This window comes from Lemur catta, chromosome 11 (genome assembly GCF_020740605.2).
Source record: "Lemur catta isolate mLemCat1 chromosome 11, mLemCat1.pri, whole genome shotgun sequence".
Lineage (NCBI taxonomy): Eukaryota > Metazoa > Chordata > Mammalia > Primates > Lemuridae > Lemur > Lemur catta.
The window spans coordinates 84,447,401-84,463,708 of record NC_059138.1 but is presented as its reverse complement, the minus strand read 5'-3'; the positions used below and the strand labels follow the sequence as shown (position 1 = coordinate 84,463,708).

General features: G+C 34.8%; 1 protein-coding gene across 1 annotated transcript in view; it reads right to left on the bottom strand.

Moving 5' to 3' along the window:
* The window catches only part of SUGCT (succinyl-CoA:glutarate-CoA transferase), a 699,594-nt gene that overhangs the window by 602,255 nt on the left and 81,031 nt on the right, over positions 1 to 16,308 (bottom strand). The window contains 1 exon segment of the mRNA XM_045564447.1: positions 6,971 to 7,114. Within this exon segment, the coding sequence (XP_045420403.1) occupies positions 6,971 to 7,114 (144 nt within the window).

Sequence of the window (16,308 nt, the reverse complement as noted above, 5' to 3'; positions counted from 1 at the left end):
CCACCAATTATCACAAATCAAACACGAAATAGCAATATGTCCCAGGAAGAATTCCAATCATGGATCATAAATAAGCTGAATCTTATGCAAGAAAAAATGGATAACCAACACAAAGATACCACAAAAAAGATCCAGGACTTGGAAGAAAAATTCACTAAAAAATTCGAAATATTGAAGAAAAATCAAACTGAACTCCTGGAAATGAAGAACTTACTCAGGGAGCTATAAAACACAGTGGAAAGTCTCAAGAGCAGGGCAGATCAAACAGAAGAAAGAATCTCAGAGATCGAAGATAACATTTTCCAATTAAATAAGTAAGTCACAGAGATGGAGCAAACAAATAAGAGAAAAGACAGAGTCTACAAGAAATGTGGGATTATGTGAAGAAGCCTAATGTGAGAGTTATCAGCATTCCTGACGGTGAAGAAGACAATAAGCAAGGGTTGGATAAGCTATTTGAAGACATAATTGAGGAAAATTGCCCAGGCCTTGCCAAAACTCTAGATACACAGGTTCAAGAAGCTCAAAGAACACCTGGAAGACTCATACCAAATAGGAAGACACCACGTCATGCAGTTATCAGATTGACCAAAATTTCCACTAAAGAGGACATTCTACGAGCTGTAAGGAGGAAGAAACAAGTTACATACAAAGGAAAATCCATCCGAATTACGCCAGATTTCTCAACTGAAACCTTACAAGCAAGAAGAGACTGGGCCCCATTCTCACTCTTCTGAAACAAAATAATGCCCAGCCTAGAATCTTATACCCAGCTAAGCTCTGCTTTATATATGAAGGTGAAATTAAGACATTCTCAGATAAACAAAAACTCAGAGAATTCACCAAGACAAGACCAGCTCTCCAAGAAGTACTCAAAACAGGGCTACACACAGACCAGCAAAAGAAAGACCCACGAATATAAAACTACTCAAGAGAAGATAAAAACCCAGTTATCACAATGGCTCAAGTGAGAAAACAGAATAATGAAATTCAAGCCAACATGAGGAACAGAAATCAGTCTCACTTATCAATTCTCTCATTAAATATGAATGGATTGAATCCCTCACTCAAGAGAAATAGACTGGCCCAATGGTTAAAAAAATACAGGCCAAGTTTCTGCTGTCTTCAGGAAACTCATCTAACCTGCAAGGATGCATTTAGACTGAAAATAAAAGGGTGGAAATCGATATTTCAAGCAAATAGAAGCCAAAAGAAAGCTGGCGTGGTGGTGTTAATCTCCAATAACTTAGTTTTTAAATCAATAAAACTAATGGAAGACAAAGATGGTTACTTATACTGGTGAAGGGTACAATTCAACAAGAAGACATAACTATACTTAATATATATGCACCCAACTTAGGTGCACCCAGATTCATAAAGCAAACCCTACTTGATTTGAACAAAATGATAGATAACAGCACTTTGATAGTTGGAGACTTTAACACGCTGCTGACAGTACAGGACAGATCCTCCAAACAAAAAATAAACAAAGAAATAACGGACTTAAATAGAATGCTAGAAAAAATGGGCCTGACTGACATCTACAGGACATTCTACCCAAAATCCACTGAATATACTTTCTTCTCATCAGTCCATGGGACATTCTCCAAGATTGACCATATCCTAGGACATAAAGCATGTCTTAAAAAATTTAAAAAAAATAGAAATTATACCATGCATCTTCTCAGATCACAGCGGAATAAAAGTAATAACGAACCCTAACAGAAATTCTCATTCCTACTCAGAGTCATGGAAGCTAAACAACCTTCTCCTGAACGATTATTTTATAAATGAAGAAATCAAGTCGGAAATCAAAAGATTCTTTGAATTAAACGACAATGGAGATATAACTTATCAAAATCTGTGGGACACAGCTAAAGCAGTCCTGAGAGGAAAACTTATTTCCATAAATGCCTATATCAAAAAGACAGAAAACTTACAAATAAACAATCTAATGAATACACTCAAACAGTTGGAGAAGGAAGAACAGACCGACCCCAAACCCAGCAGAAGGAGAGAAATTATTAAGATCAAATCAGAACTGAATGAAAAGGACAACAAACAAACCATAAGGGAGAATAAGAAAACAAAGAGTTGGTTCTTTGAACACATAAACAAGATTCACACACCTCTGGCTAGGCTAACCAAGAGCAGAAAAGAAAAAACTCTAATAACCTCCATCAGGAACATGAAAGGAGAAATCACGACCAATGCCACAGAGATACATGACATCATCTATGAATCTTACAAAAATCTTTATGCACACAAATTGGAAAATGAGGAGGAAATGGACAAAGTTTTAGAAACACACAGCCTTCCCAGGCTCAACCAGGAAGAAATAGAATTCCTGAATAGACCAATATCTAGATCTGAAATTGAAACAGCAATAAAAAACCTTCCCAAAAAGAAAAGCCCTGGACCAGATGGGTTCACACCTGAATTTTACCATACCTACAAAGAAGAACTGGTGCCCATCCTACATAAACTATTCTCCAATATCAAGAAGGATGGAATTCTCCCCAACACATTTTACCAAGCCAACATATTTTAATACCAAAACCAGGAAAGGATGCAACAAAAAAAGAAAACTACACACCAATATCGCTTATGAATATAGATGCAAAAATTCTCAATAAAATACCAGCAAATCGAATCGAAGTACTTATCAAAAAAATAATCCATCACGACCAAGTGGGCTTCATCCCAGACATGCAGGGATGGTTTAACATACGTAAATCTATAAATGTAATTCACCACATAAATAGAAGCAAAAATAAAGATCGTATGATCCTCTCAATAGATGCAGAAAAAGCATTTGACAAAATTCAACACCCTTCTATGATAAGAACACTTAACAAAATAGGCATAGACGGGGCCTATCTAAAAATGATACAAGCCATATATGACAAACCCACAGCCACCATCATACTGAATGGGGAAAAACTGAAAGCATTCCCACTTCGAACTGGAACCAGACAAGGCTGCCCACTGTCCCCCTTACTTTTCAACATAGTATTGGAAGTCCTTGTGAGAGCTATCAGGCAAGAGAGCAGAATCAAGGGAGTCCAAATAGAGAAAGAAGAGATCAAACTCTCACTCTTTGCTGATGATAAGATGTTATATCTAGAAAACCCCAAGGATTCAACCAAGAGACTCCTGGAATTGATCAATGAATTCAGTAAAGTCTCGGGATACAAAATCAATACACACAAATCAGAGGCATTCATATATGCCAATAACAGTCAAACGGAGAACCAAATTAAGGACTCAATATCCTTCAAAATAGCAACAAAGAAAATAAAATACCTAGGAATATATTTAACTAAGGAGGTAAAGGACCTCTATAGGGAGAACTATGAAACACTGAGGAAGGAAATCGCAGAAAATGTAAATAGGTGGAAAAACATACCATGCTCGTTGATCGGAAGAATCAACATTGTTAAAATGACTATACTGCCCAAAGTTATCTACAGATTCAATGCAATCCCTATTAAATTACCAACATCATTTTTCACAGATACAGAAAGAATAATTTTATGCTTTGTGTGGAACCAGAGAAGACCCCGTTTAGCAAAAGCAATTTTAAGCAACAAAAACAAAATGGGAGGTATTAATTTGCCAGACTGCAAACTATACTACAAAGCTGTGATTATTAAAACTGCTTGGTATTGGCACAAGTGCAGGGACACAGACCAATGGAACAGAACAGAAAATCCAAATATAAAACCATCCTCATATAGCCATCTAATCTTTGACAAAGCAGATAAAAACATACTATGGGGAAAAGATTCCTTATTTAATAAATGGTGCTGGGAAAACTGGATAGCCACATGTAGAAGACTAAAACAGGACCCACAGCGTTCACCTCTCACAAAAATCAAATCATGGTGGATAAAAGACTTAAATCTTAGGTGGGAAACTATTAGAATTCTAGAAGAAAATGTAGGAAAGACTCTTACAGACATTGGTCTAGGCAAAGAATTTATGAAGAAGATCCCTAAGGCAATCACGGCAACAACAAAAATAAATAAATGGGACCTGATCAAATTAAAAAGCTTCTGCACAGCCAAAGAAACGGTCACAAGAGTAAACAGACAACCTACAGAATAGGAAAAAATTTTTGCATACTACACATCAGATAAAGGACTGATAACAAGAATATATTTAGAACTCTGGAAAATCAATAAGAGAAAATCAAACAACTCTATCAAAAAGTGGGCAAAGGACATGAATAGAAATTTTTCAAAAGAAGATATAAAAATGGCTAACAAACATATGAAAAAATGTTCAATATCTCTAATCATCAGGGAAATGCAAATCAAAACCACAATGAGATACCACTTAACCCTAGTGAGAATGGCCTTTATCAAAAAGTCCCAAAACAATACATGTTGGCGTGGATGCAGAGACACAGGAACACTCATACACTGCTGGTGGGACGGCAAACTAGTGCAACCCCTGTGGAAAGCATTATGGAGATACCTTAAACAGATTCAAGTAGACCTACCATTCGATCCAGCAATCCCATTATTGGGCATCTACCCAGAAGAACAAAAGTCATTCTGTAAAAAAGACACCTGCACCCGAATGTTTATAGCAGCACAATTCACAATTGCAAAGATCTGGAAACAACCCAAGTGCCCATCAATTCATGAATGGATTAGTAAATTGTGGTATATGTATACCATGGGGTATTACACAGCTATAAGAAATAACGGTGATACGACATCTCTTTGGTTCTCCTGGAGAGAGTTGGAACCCATTATACTAAGCGAAGTATCCCAAGAATGAAAAAGCAAGCATCACATATACTCACCAGAAAATTGGTTTCCCTGATCATCACCTAAATGCACATTGGGGAACGATACCAACTGGATATCAGACTGAGGCGGGGGGTGGGGGGAGGGGATGGGTGTATGCCTACATGATGAGTGCGTTGCGCACCGTCTGGGGAATGGTCATGTTTGAAGGTGCTGACTTGGGGAAGTAGGGGGTGGGGGGAAGGGATGGAGGTATGACTACATGGTGGGTGCCGGGCGCACTGTCTGGGGAATGGACATGCTTGGGGCTCTGGCTCGGGGGGATGGATGGGACATGGGCAATGTATATAACCTGAGCTTTTGTACCCCCATGATAAGCTGAAATAAAAAAAAAAAGAAAGAGCTCTGCAGGTAATGCCACCCACCCCCACCTCCACCCCCAGGCAAACACACACCTTCACATGGTGAATCACTAGTTAGGTGCTGGAAGAGAATTAAACTCTATAATACAAGAGATTTTTTTTCAAAAGCTAATTAATTAATAATTGAAGCATAGAGTAAAATAGTCTAGGTAGAGATCAGGAGACCTATGTAAAGTCCCAGCTCCAGAACCTGCTACATAACTTGTGAGGCCTGGTGCAAAATGAAAATTATAGGGCCTCTTGTTCAAAAATTATTAAGAATGTCAAAGCAGTGATAGCAGAACATTTAACTAAGCCCAGAGCCCTCTACAATAGCACAGGTCACACGTCCATGAAACCTTCATGGCTGCCACACTTATGAATGCAACTGTTATCCAGTCACTAAACCTACCTCAGGTTTAAAACCTACCTCAGCTAAAAAATTAGGGGAAAGAAGAAAAGACTTGCAGCTCCTTCCCATAACTAACATCTGTGGTTCTCTATTAAGAAGGGAGATCATTCATTTGAAGAGAGTTCTTTTACCCTTTAAAGAACCATTAAAATTCTCACTGTGACTCAAAGCTACTGTTACGTGAAAACCCATACGTAGTATTGCATCTTCAACCATATTGATGTTTTTTATTTCTATACACCTCCTTAATTTTGCCTAAGAGAAAAAAATGTCCAAAGCAGTGTTCCAAGTTTACTATTTTCCCATGTATGCCTTTTAAATCTGAAATTCCCAACTGAGGTCTCTATATCCAGAAAGTAGTTTTTCCCACAGTAAAATGTCTCCTTGCACAAATTAGATATTTTCTTTTTCTATCCCTGAAAAATTATCTATTCAGAATCAACTTCCTCATATGGTACAGCATCTGGGTCTGATCCAGTAAAAAGGAGGCAAAATGTCATTTTGAGAGTGAGTTAACCCTTTTATTCCACCAGTTTAGTAGTATAACTGATAACTATCTAAATCAGAGGTTCTAAATCTGGAGTCTATGGACATATTTCTAGGAATTAATCAACTTGAGTGGAAAAAAATTATACCTTTATTTTCTTCAACCTCTAACTAAAATTTAGCATTTTCTTCAATTATGAATGCTGGTAACAAATCACAAGAGTATTAGCAGTACCTATGACTTGAATGCCAATTAATATTACACATATTTTCATATCATATTACAGTTATTACAGATACATTGAAATATCATTTATACTCAATACTACCACAGAATTTTAATAGTATTAAACCCACTGCTAAATCTTGTGATTTAATGTTAGCAAAAATTATATATATTGTAACACAAATTTGATTTTTACATTGAATAACTATATTTCAGTATAACTGGCTTCCTTTATAATCCTAAGTATCTCATTTTATGGGTTTAAAAACATAATTCCAAGAAAGGTCCACAGACTTCACCAGACTATCAAAGGGGTCTATGACACGTCAAAGGTAAAGAAACTCTAATCAAAAGAAGTTACAGAGCTCATGTGATAAAACAGAAACAACTGTACTCCTGTCTCACCAGTAGTAATAGACCCAGTCCAGTAAAAGCAGCCTGTAAAATTCTAGTCCAACAACAATGTCTACGTTACAACAAAATTTTCATACCCCATTTGATTTACTGTGAAAACACATACATCAAAACAGAGCAGCTTTTGTTGTTGTGGTGGTGGTGTTTCTTTCTGTTGTTTCACAGGTTTTTTTAACTGTTTTAGTACATGTGATCACAGGATTTTATCTGAAAAGGTAAAACCCAGACACAGTTTTTATGCCATTATCTAAAATGTTATTTGGATTGGTACCTGAGATGACAGTAGGTTACAATCAATGAACAGTCCTTTTCCAGTTTTATATCTTTGTATCAGTCCAGCCATAATGGCTCCATATGCGTACAGGCCAGTGGCAAGATCAGTCATAGCCACTCCTGGGCGAACTGGATCTCCATCCTGATTTGAAGGTTGGGTTGAGAAAAACAGAGAAATTGAAAATTAAAAATATCATATGATTTGTCAACTATTCTAAATCAAATAGAAGTATATGAAGTGTGCACACACACACACAAAACAAATACAACAAATTACTATTGTGGATATCGATTGATGACAATAATGTATTTATTTATTTATTTATTTATTTTTGAGACAGAATCTCACTTTGTTCCCCGGGCTAGAGTGAGTGCCGTGGCATCAGCCTAGCTCACAGCACCCTCAAACTCCTGGGCTCAAGCGATCTTCCTGCCTCGGCCTCTCAAGTAGCTGGGACTACAGGCATGCGCCACCATGCCCGGCTAATTTTTCTATATATATATTTTTTAGCTGTCCATACAATTTCTTTCTATTTTTAGTAGAGACGGGGTCTCACTCTTGGTCAGGCTGGTCTTGAACTCCTGACCTCAAGCGATCCTCCCAGAGTGCTAGGATTACAGGTGTTAGCCAACGTGCCCGCCCATTAATGTACTTATATTTACTGTGTATTTCTCTCCCCAGCCCCTACTAACCTAACTAAACCAAACCAAATGAAATAAAAGATGTTTTAGATGTGTTTTAATTCCTTCTTACTATATTTTACCTTGTTTATACTAAAAAAATAAACAAAAAGTGAATTTTAATTTGAATGAGTTAGTCTGTTGAGGAAAGAATTAAATCATTATTTTTCTCCTGTTGGATGAGAGGCTCTCTCAGGAAACAAGGAAGGCAGAAGATCTGAGCTAATCTTATAATCATGCTAATAGCTAGCAAATATGCTAATGGTACTTAAAACATTTTTTTTAAAAAGTACTCATAAAAGGCTTTTAGCAAAATACTGTTCATTTAGGATTAGTATGATAAACAAACCTAGAATCTGTGGATGTATGGGACATGGGGCATGTGGCATAGGGCATGAGTTATGCAACTATCTGGCTATAAAATGAAGATGGTGCACAGCCTGTAACGCTCCCTGCTGTGTTAGACAACCCATGCACTTCATTAAGGATCTTATCTACTGATCTGGGCTTGAGAGTTTTGTCTATTGTGGTAAGAAATAATCTCAGAGGGTCTCTCAGTGTCCAGGACCTCTCTCTCTCTCTGCTTCTCCTGTCTTTTCATCGCTTGTATCCTTGAAATTATAAGGAAAGCTTGATACTGATTAACACCTCCAATTCATGTCAGTCTGATTCGACAACCTAATTGTTGGACCATATGTAAATATTAGAACAGTGCCTGACACACAATAAGTACTTTATAAAAATCACTTATCAAAATTATCAAAATTATTATTAGTCATTGTTATATCAGAGTTTGTAATTTTCACTACCTTTAATTCTGCTAAGACTTTCATTGGACAGAAGACCTAAAAAACCCCCACTTCCCATTTCATCTGGTTGATACATTCATTCACCTCCTTTATTCATTAATTCCAGCTGCTGCTGAATTATTTTCAGAAGCTAATTTTTCCTTTTCTGCAACCCATACATAGGCCACGTTAATCATCTTACAAGAGTACTAAAAAATGTTAAAAGCAAATAAGTGAGACTATATAGTGGCTAAGCTTATTTTTCTCTGCTTTTCAACACAATTTCAAGGAAGATATTACCATGAAAACTGGGACTGTTTGGCAGTCTTCTAACTATTATTGTTGTCAAAACTTGTAACATAATGACTTGAATCAATAAATTTAAAATTAAATTTGCCATTGGGATTTAAAATTATTTAATGTATTAACAATGAGAGATAAGTTCAAATTTAAGTTTATAGATATCTTCTTTCTCATTATAAAATGAATAGACAGTTGACCCTTGAACAACACAGGTTTGAACTGCATGGGCCCACTTACATGCAGATTTTTTTTGATAAATGTTATACCAAATGTACCTGCCTCTCCTGCCTCCCTTTCTACCTTCTCTACATCTTCAATTTCTCCCACCCCTGAGACAGTAAGACCAACCCCTTCTCTTCCTTTTCCTCCTCATCCTACTTAACATAAAGATGATGAGGATGAAGACCTTTATGATGATCCACTTCTACATAATGAACAGTAAATATATTTTCTCTTCCTTATAATTTTCTTAATAACATTTTCCTTTTTCTAGCTTACTTTACTGTAAGAATATAGTATATAATACATAAAACATACAAAATATGTTGTTAATCAACTGTTTATGTTATCAGTAAGCATTCTGGTCAATAGTAAGCTATTAGAAGTTAAGTATTTTAAAAGTCAAAAGTTACATGAAGATTTTCAACTGCACAGAGGGTCAGTGCCCCTAACCTCTGCATTGTTCAAGGATCAGCTGTAAACATATTTTATCTGCTATGCTTCTCAGACCAATATGAATAATTAAGATAACAAATCCTTTATATTTTAAATTTCCTGAAAAGGAGGGACCACACCTGATTAATATTCTAAAAACAGCCTTACATTATTCAAAATAATAATGTGAGGTATGTGAACATTAAATAAACATTAATAATAATTCAATAAATTATAAATAATTAAATACTATAAGTCATCCATATATTACAGACAACATTGTCACTGGTAAGAATGACCATTTGTGCCAAATAATTTTAAACATTAATTGAGAGAGCCCTGATAACATACTTGGATTCAAGAATACAAATATGTTGAAAATAAAAGCATGGAAAAAGATATATCATGCCATAAGGAAGCTGGAGTGGCTATGTTAATATCAGACAAAATAGACTTTAAAACAAAAAATATATATATTACTAGAGAAAAACGAGATATTTTATAATGAAAAAAGTGTCAAGGAATTTGGAAGATATAACAATATAAACACATAACCAGCTAACAAAAAAAGCCACCAAAATACAAAAAGCAAAAAATGACAATTTTGAAAAGAGAAATAGACAGTTCAAGAATAAATAATAGGAGACTTCAGTATGCAAATTTGAATAGTGAATGAAACAACTAAGTAGAAAATCAACAAAGAAATAAAAGGCTTGAACAACAGTATAAATCAACTATATCTAAAAGATACCTATAAAGAAATCCATCCAACAATAACAAAATGCACATTCTTCTCAAGTGTATGTGGGATATTCTCCAGAACAGCCTATACTGCATCCTAGAACATAAAACAAGCTAAAATGAATTTTAAAAGAGTAAATTCATATAAATATGTTCTGAGATCACAATGGAATAAAATTAGAGTCAATAACAGAAGCATATTTGGAAAACTCAAATATACATGGACAGTAAACAACATACTCCCAATACTCCAATGAGTAACAGAAAAAATCACACAGGAAATTAGAAAATATTTTGAGATAAGTGAAAATGAAAGCATAGCATACTATAACTTATGAAATGCAACTAAAGCAGTGTTTGAGGAAAATCTGTATGCTTATATTAAAAAAACAAGAACCAAACCAACTCAAATCAAGAACCTAGTCTTCCACCTTAAGACAGCGGAAAAAGAAGAGAAAACTACACCCAAAGCAAGCAAAAGGAAGGAAATGATACAGATTAGAGCAAGAATTAATGAAATAGAGAATAGAATACCAATAGAGAAAATAAAAACAAAAGTTAGTTCTTTGAAAAAAATCAACAAAATTCATAAAACTTTGGTTGAACTGTCTAAGAAAAAAAGAGAAAGTTGAATTATTAAAATCAAAAATGAAAGAAAGAACATCACTAACAATTTTACAGAAATAAAAAGAATTATATGGGAATAATATGAACAATGATAGGCCAATAAATTAGATAACCTAGATGAAATGGACAAATTCCTAGAAAGACATAAACTACTGGAACTGACTAAAGAATAAATTTTTAAAACTGAATATAAATATGAAAATTAGATTGAATAAGCAATCACAAAAGTTCCAGCAACAACAAAAAAAGCCTAAACTTTTTTTTTTTTTAGCTTCACTGGTGAATTCTACCAAATATTTAAAGAATTAATACTAATTTTTCACAATCTCTTCCAAAAAGTAGAAGAGGAGGGAACACTTTTCAACTCATTCCATGAAATATTATACTGATATCAAGCCATACAAGACATGAAAAGAACACAAAACTATAGACCAACATCTCTTAAGAATGTGAACACAAAATCACCAACAAAATACTAGCACACTGAATCTAGCAATATATTAAATATAAAAAGGATTACACACCACGATCAATTGGGATTTTTCCCAAAAATGCAAGCTTGATTTAACATTTGAAAATCAATCAATATAGCACACCATATCATTAGAATAAAAGATAAATGCAACATGATCATTGTAATAGATACAGAATAAGCATTTGATAGAAGTCAAGACCTTTCATGATAAAACACTCAACAAAATAGGAATAGAAATGAACTTCTTCAACCTCATAAAGGGCATCTATTAAAAAACACAGTATCATACTTAAAGGTAAAAGATTGAATGCTTTCCCCTAAGACAAGGAACAAGACAAGGATGTCTACTCTCACCACTTTGATTCAACATTATACTGGAGATTTTAGCCAATGCAGTTACAGAAGAAAAAGAAATAAAATGAATTTAGATTGCAAAGAAAGAAGAAAAACTATCTCAATTTATAGATGATGCAATCTTATACATAGAAAATCCTAAGAAATCCACTAAAAAATTCACATAACAAGATTGCAAGATATAATACAAAACAGTATACCAAAATCAATTGTATTCTACATAGTAGCAATCAATGAACAACCCAAAAATTAAATTAAGAAAGTAATTATATTTAAAATAGCATCAAAAAGAATAAAATATTTAGGAAAAAATTTAACATAAAAAGTATAAACCTATACTGTGAAAACTACAAAACATTGTTGAAAGACATTAGAGAAGACCCAAATAAACAAAAAGACATCTCATGGTCATGGATCAGAAGACTCAGTATTGTTAATATGGCAATGTTTCCCAAATTGATCTACAGATTCAAGGCAATTCCAACTACCAAAATCCTAGGTATCTTTTTTGTAGAAATAAAATCTAATCCTAAAAGTCATACGGAAATACCAGCAATGAATAATAGCAAACAATTTAGAAAAAGAATAACAAAGTTGGAGGACTCATGCTTCCCAATTTCAAAACTTACTACAAAGCTACTGAAATCAAGACAGCATGGTCCTGGCATGAGACAGACATATAAACAATGAGAATTCTTAGATTTATGTGCAAGTAGTTTTTAATAAGCATGCCAAGACAATTCAATTGAAAAAGAACAGTCTTTTCCTAAAATGGTAAAAAAAAATACAAAAGAATGAAGTTGGACCCCCTCCTCATAGCACATACAAAAATTAACTCTAAAGGGACCAAAAACCTAAATATAAGAGCTAAAACTATAAAACAGAAGAAAGCATAGGCATAAATCTTCATGATCTTGGATTTGCAATGATTTCTTAGATATAAAACATAACACTAAAGCTGGGCACAGTGGCTCACACCTGTAATCTTAGCACTATGGGAGGCTGGGGTGGGTGGATTACTTGAGCTCAGGCATTCAAGACAAGCCTGAGCAAGAGTGAGACCCTCTCTCTACCAAAAATAGAAAAAAATTAGCCAGGTGTGGTGGTGCGCACCTGTAGTCCCAGCTACTCAGGAGGCTGAGGCAGGAGGATCACTTGAGCCCAGGAGTTTGAGGTTGCAGTGAGCTATGATGATGCCACAGCACTTTACCTGGGGCAACAGAGCAAGACTCTGTCCAATTAAAAAAACAAACAAATAAAAAAACAAAAAACACCAAAGCACTTAGCAGCAAAAGAAAAAATAGAACATCATTAAAATTAAAAATTTAAAATATGTTTCAAAGGATACCACCAAGAAAACGAAAACATAGCCCAAAGAATGAGAGAAAGTTTTTGCAAATCATATATCTGTTCAGAATTTATAAAGAATACTTATAACTCAAAAGTAAGAAGGAAAATGGCTTAATTTAAAAATGACCAAAAGATCTGAACAGACATTTCTCCAAAGAGAATATACAAACGGTCGCTAAGCATATGGAAAGATGCTTAACATCATTAGCCTTCAGAGAAATGCAAATGAAAACCACAATGAGCTTACAACTCGACAGTAAAAAGACAAATAACCCAATTTAAAAATAGGCAGACGGTTTAAAGAGACATTTCTCCAAAGACCATACATACAAAGAGCCAATAAGCACATGAAAAGATACTCAACATCCTTAGCCACTAGGGAAGTGTAAATTAAAAACACAATGAAATAGTTCACACTCACAAGGATAGCTATCATGAGAAAGAGAGATAAATAACAAGTGTTAGCAAGGATGCAGAGAAATTGGAGCCCTCATTCACTGCTTATGGGATTGTGAAATGGGGTAGTAACTGTGGAAAACAGTTTGCAGTTCCTCAAAAGTTAAATATAGAGTTACCATATGACCCAGCAATTTCACTCCTAGGTACATACTCAAGAGAATGAAAGCATGTCCTCACAAAAAGCTCAGACGCAATTTTTATAGGAGCATTATTGATAATAACCTACAAATAGAAGTAATTCAAATGTCCACCAACTGATTAAGGGACAAACTATGATATAGCCATCCAGTGGAATATTTTAAGCAACAAAAAAGAAATGAAGTACTAATACATGCTGCAACATGGAGGAACTTTAAAAATATTATGCTAAGTGAGAGAATCCAGTCACAAAACGCTGCATATTGTATGATTACATCTACATGAACTGTCCAGAACAGGCAAATCCATAGACAGAAAGTGGATTAGCCAGGGGCTAAGAGGAGATGGGAATGAATAGGGAGTGACTACTCCTGGGCATAGGGTTTCTTTATGGGGTGATGAAAATATTCTAAAATTGATTGTGATATGGTTGCACAACCTATGAATTATACTAAAAACCATTAAAGTGTACACCTTAAATAGGTGAGTTATATGATATATGAATTGTATAAATGTCTCCATAAAGCTATTATATTTTTTAAAACACCATTATAATTCTGGTAATTTAATAAAGCACAAAAAGTAAAAATAAAGTTTTAAAAATCTTTTTAAATGCCTGCTAAAAAGAACATATGTTTAGTAGAAACTTTACAAATTGTATTTCATTCAAGGCTGTTTGGTAACAATAACTAAAGAAGACATACCATTCATTCTCTAGTACAATTCAGAGGTGGCTATGCTCATACTATGAAAATCCCTTATAAACATATTCCTGTCATTCAAGAATTGTCAGCAGGCCAGAGGAACAAGGAAATGAAAACAAATTACCATAGAGTGAGTAGGAAGCCCCATAGTGAACCACATGGTGGCTGTGAAGTGACTAAGTATTCCCAGGCACAAGAAAAGAAGCAGAGAAGGGTCTGTGTATATGCAAGGTATGAAACCCCCCTTCCACATCAAGAACTCCAGCGGAGCCCTACTGCTATGACAATACAAAACAATGTCTCCCTCCTCCTAAATCTGGGATAAATGGGGTGGTACTGTCTCCTTCTGTGAAAGGGTACAGGGATTCCTCACTCAAAAGTCTTAGTGAAAATATATTTGAGGGAAAAAGGGTAATTAACTGACCTCGTTAAGCAATATGCCCTAGAATCGCACCATAATTTACATTAGAAGTGGATTTAAACTCATATGTAGACTTTTAGAAATAAAATAACACTGTTATTTTACTAAGTTATAATTCTAGAAATTGATGGTAGAATTTGTATTTTTTCATGGTCACTTAGAAACTGCTCTAAATGTATTTAGCTCTTTTAATAAATTAATGTAACTCTTTTATAAGAAAGATTTGTGATAATTTTTCTGTAAAACTAAGAGATATGCCTGTCATCAACAAAGGTAAGAAAGGGAAAAGTCTCTAATTAACGCTTAAGACAGTTGTAGTGGGAGGACAAAGTATTAAATATTGAGAGTCTTCCTATTATTCACTTCCCATATTCATTTGTGTATTTCTCCATTCTCAATGTTCTCAATGCTATTTTCTTTTTTTTTTTTCATAATGGACTTGTATTTTTTATTTATTTATTTTTATTTCAGCTTATTATGGGGTTACAAAAGTTCAGGTTATATATATTGCCTATGCCCCCCCATCCCCCCAAGTCTGAGCTTCATGCATGTCCATTCCCCAGACAGTGCGCATCGCACTCATCATGTAAGTATACACCCATCCCCTCCTCCCACCCCCCACCTCTGTCCGACACCCAATTGGTGTTATTCCCAAATGTGCACTTAGGTGATGATCAGGGAAACCAATTTGCTGGTGAGTACATGTGGTGCTTATTTTTCCATTCTTGGGATACTTCACTTAATAGAATGGGTTCCAACTCTCTCCAGGAGAACAATCAAAACCACAATGAGATATCACTTGACTCCAGTGAGAATGGCCTTTATCAAAAAGTCCCAAAACAATACATGTTGGCGTGGATGCGGAGACACAGGAACACTCATACACTGATGGTGGGACTGTAAACTAGTGCAATGCCTGTGGAAAGCAATATGGAGATACCTTAAACAGATTCAAGTAGACCTACCATTCGATCCAGCAATCCCATTATTGGGCATCTACCCAGAAGAACAAAAGTCATTCTATAAAAAAGACACCTGCACCCGAATGTTTATAGCAGCACAATTCACAATTGCAAAGATGTGGAAACAACCCAAATGCCCATCAATTCATGAATGGATTAGTAAAATGTGGTATATGTATACCATGGAGTATTACTCAGCTATAAGAAATAATGATGATAATGGCATCTCTTTTGTTCTCAATGCTATTTTCTTATACTCTCTCATCTTTCATTCACTCACGTATTCAAAAACTCACTAAAAATAAAACCTGAACATTAGAAGGAAAACAAGTTAAATCTGAATGAAGTATGGAATTTAGTTAACAGAACTGTACTAGCATTAATTTCTTAGTTTTATCATAGTACTATTTTTGTAAAGTGTTAACATTAGGTGAAACTGCGAAGGGTATATTTTTGCAACTTTTCTAAAGTATAAAACTATTTCAAAATTAAAAAGTTAAAAAAGTAAAACCTGAATAAAAAATAAAATATGATCATTTTGAAATAATAGAAATGATTTAGTGGGTTTTTATTTGTTTTTGAGATAAGGTCTTGCTCTGTCACCCAGGCTGGAGAGCAGCGGCATCATCATAGCTCACTGCAAACTCAGGCTCCTAGGTTCAAGCAATTCTCCCACCTC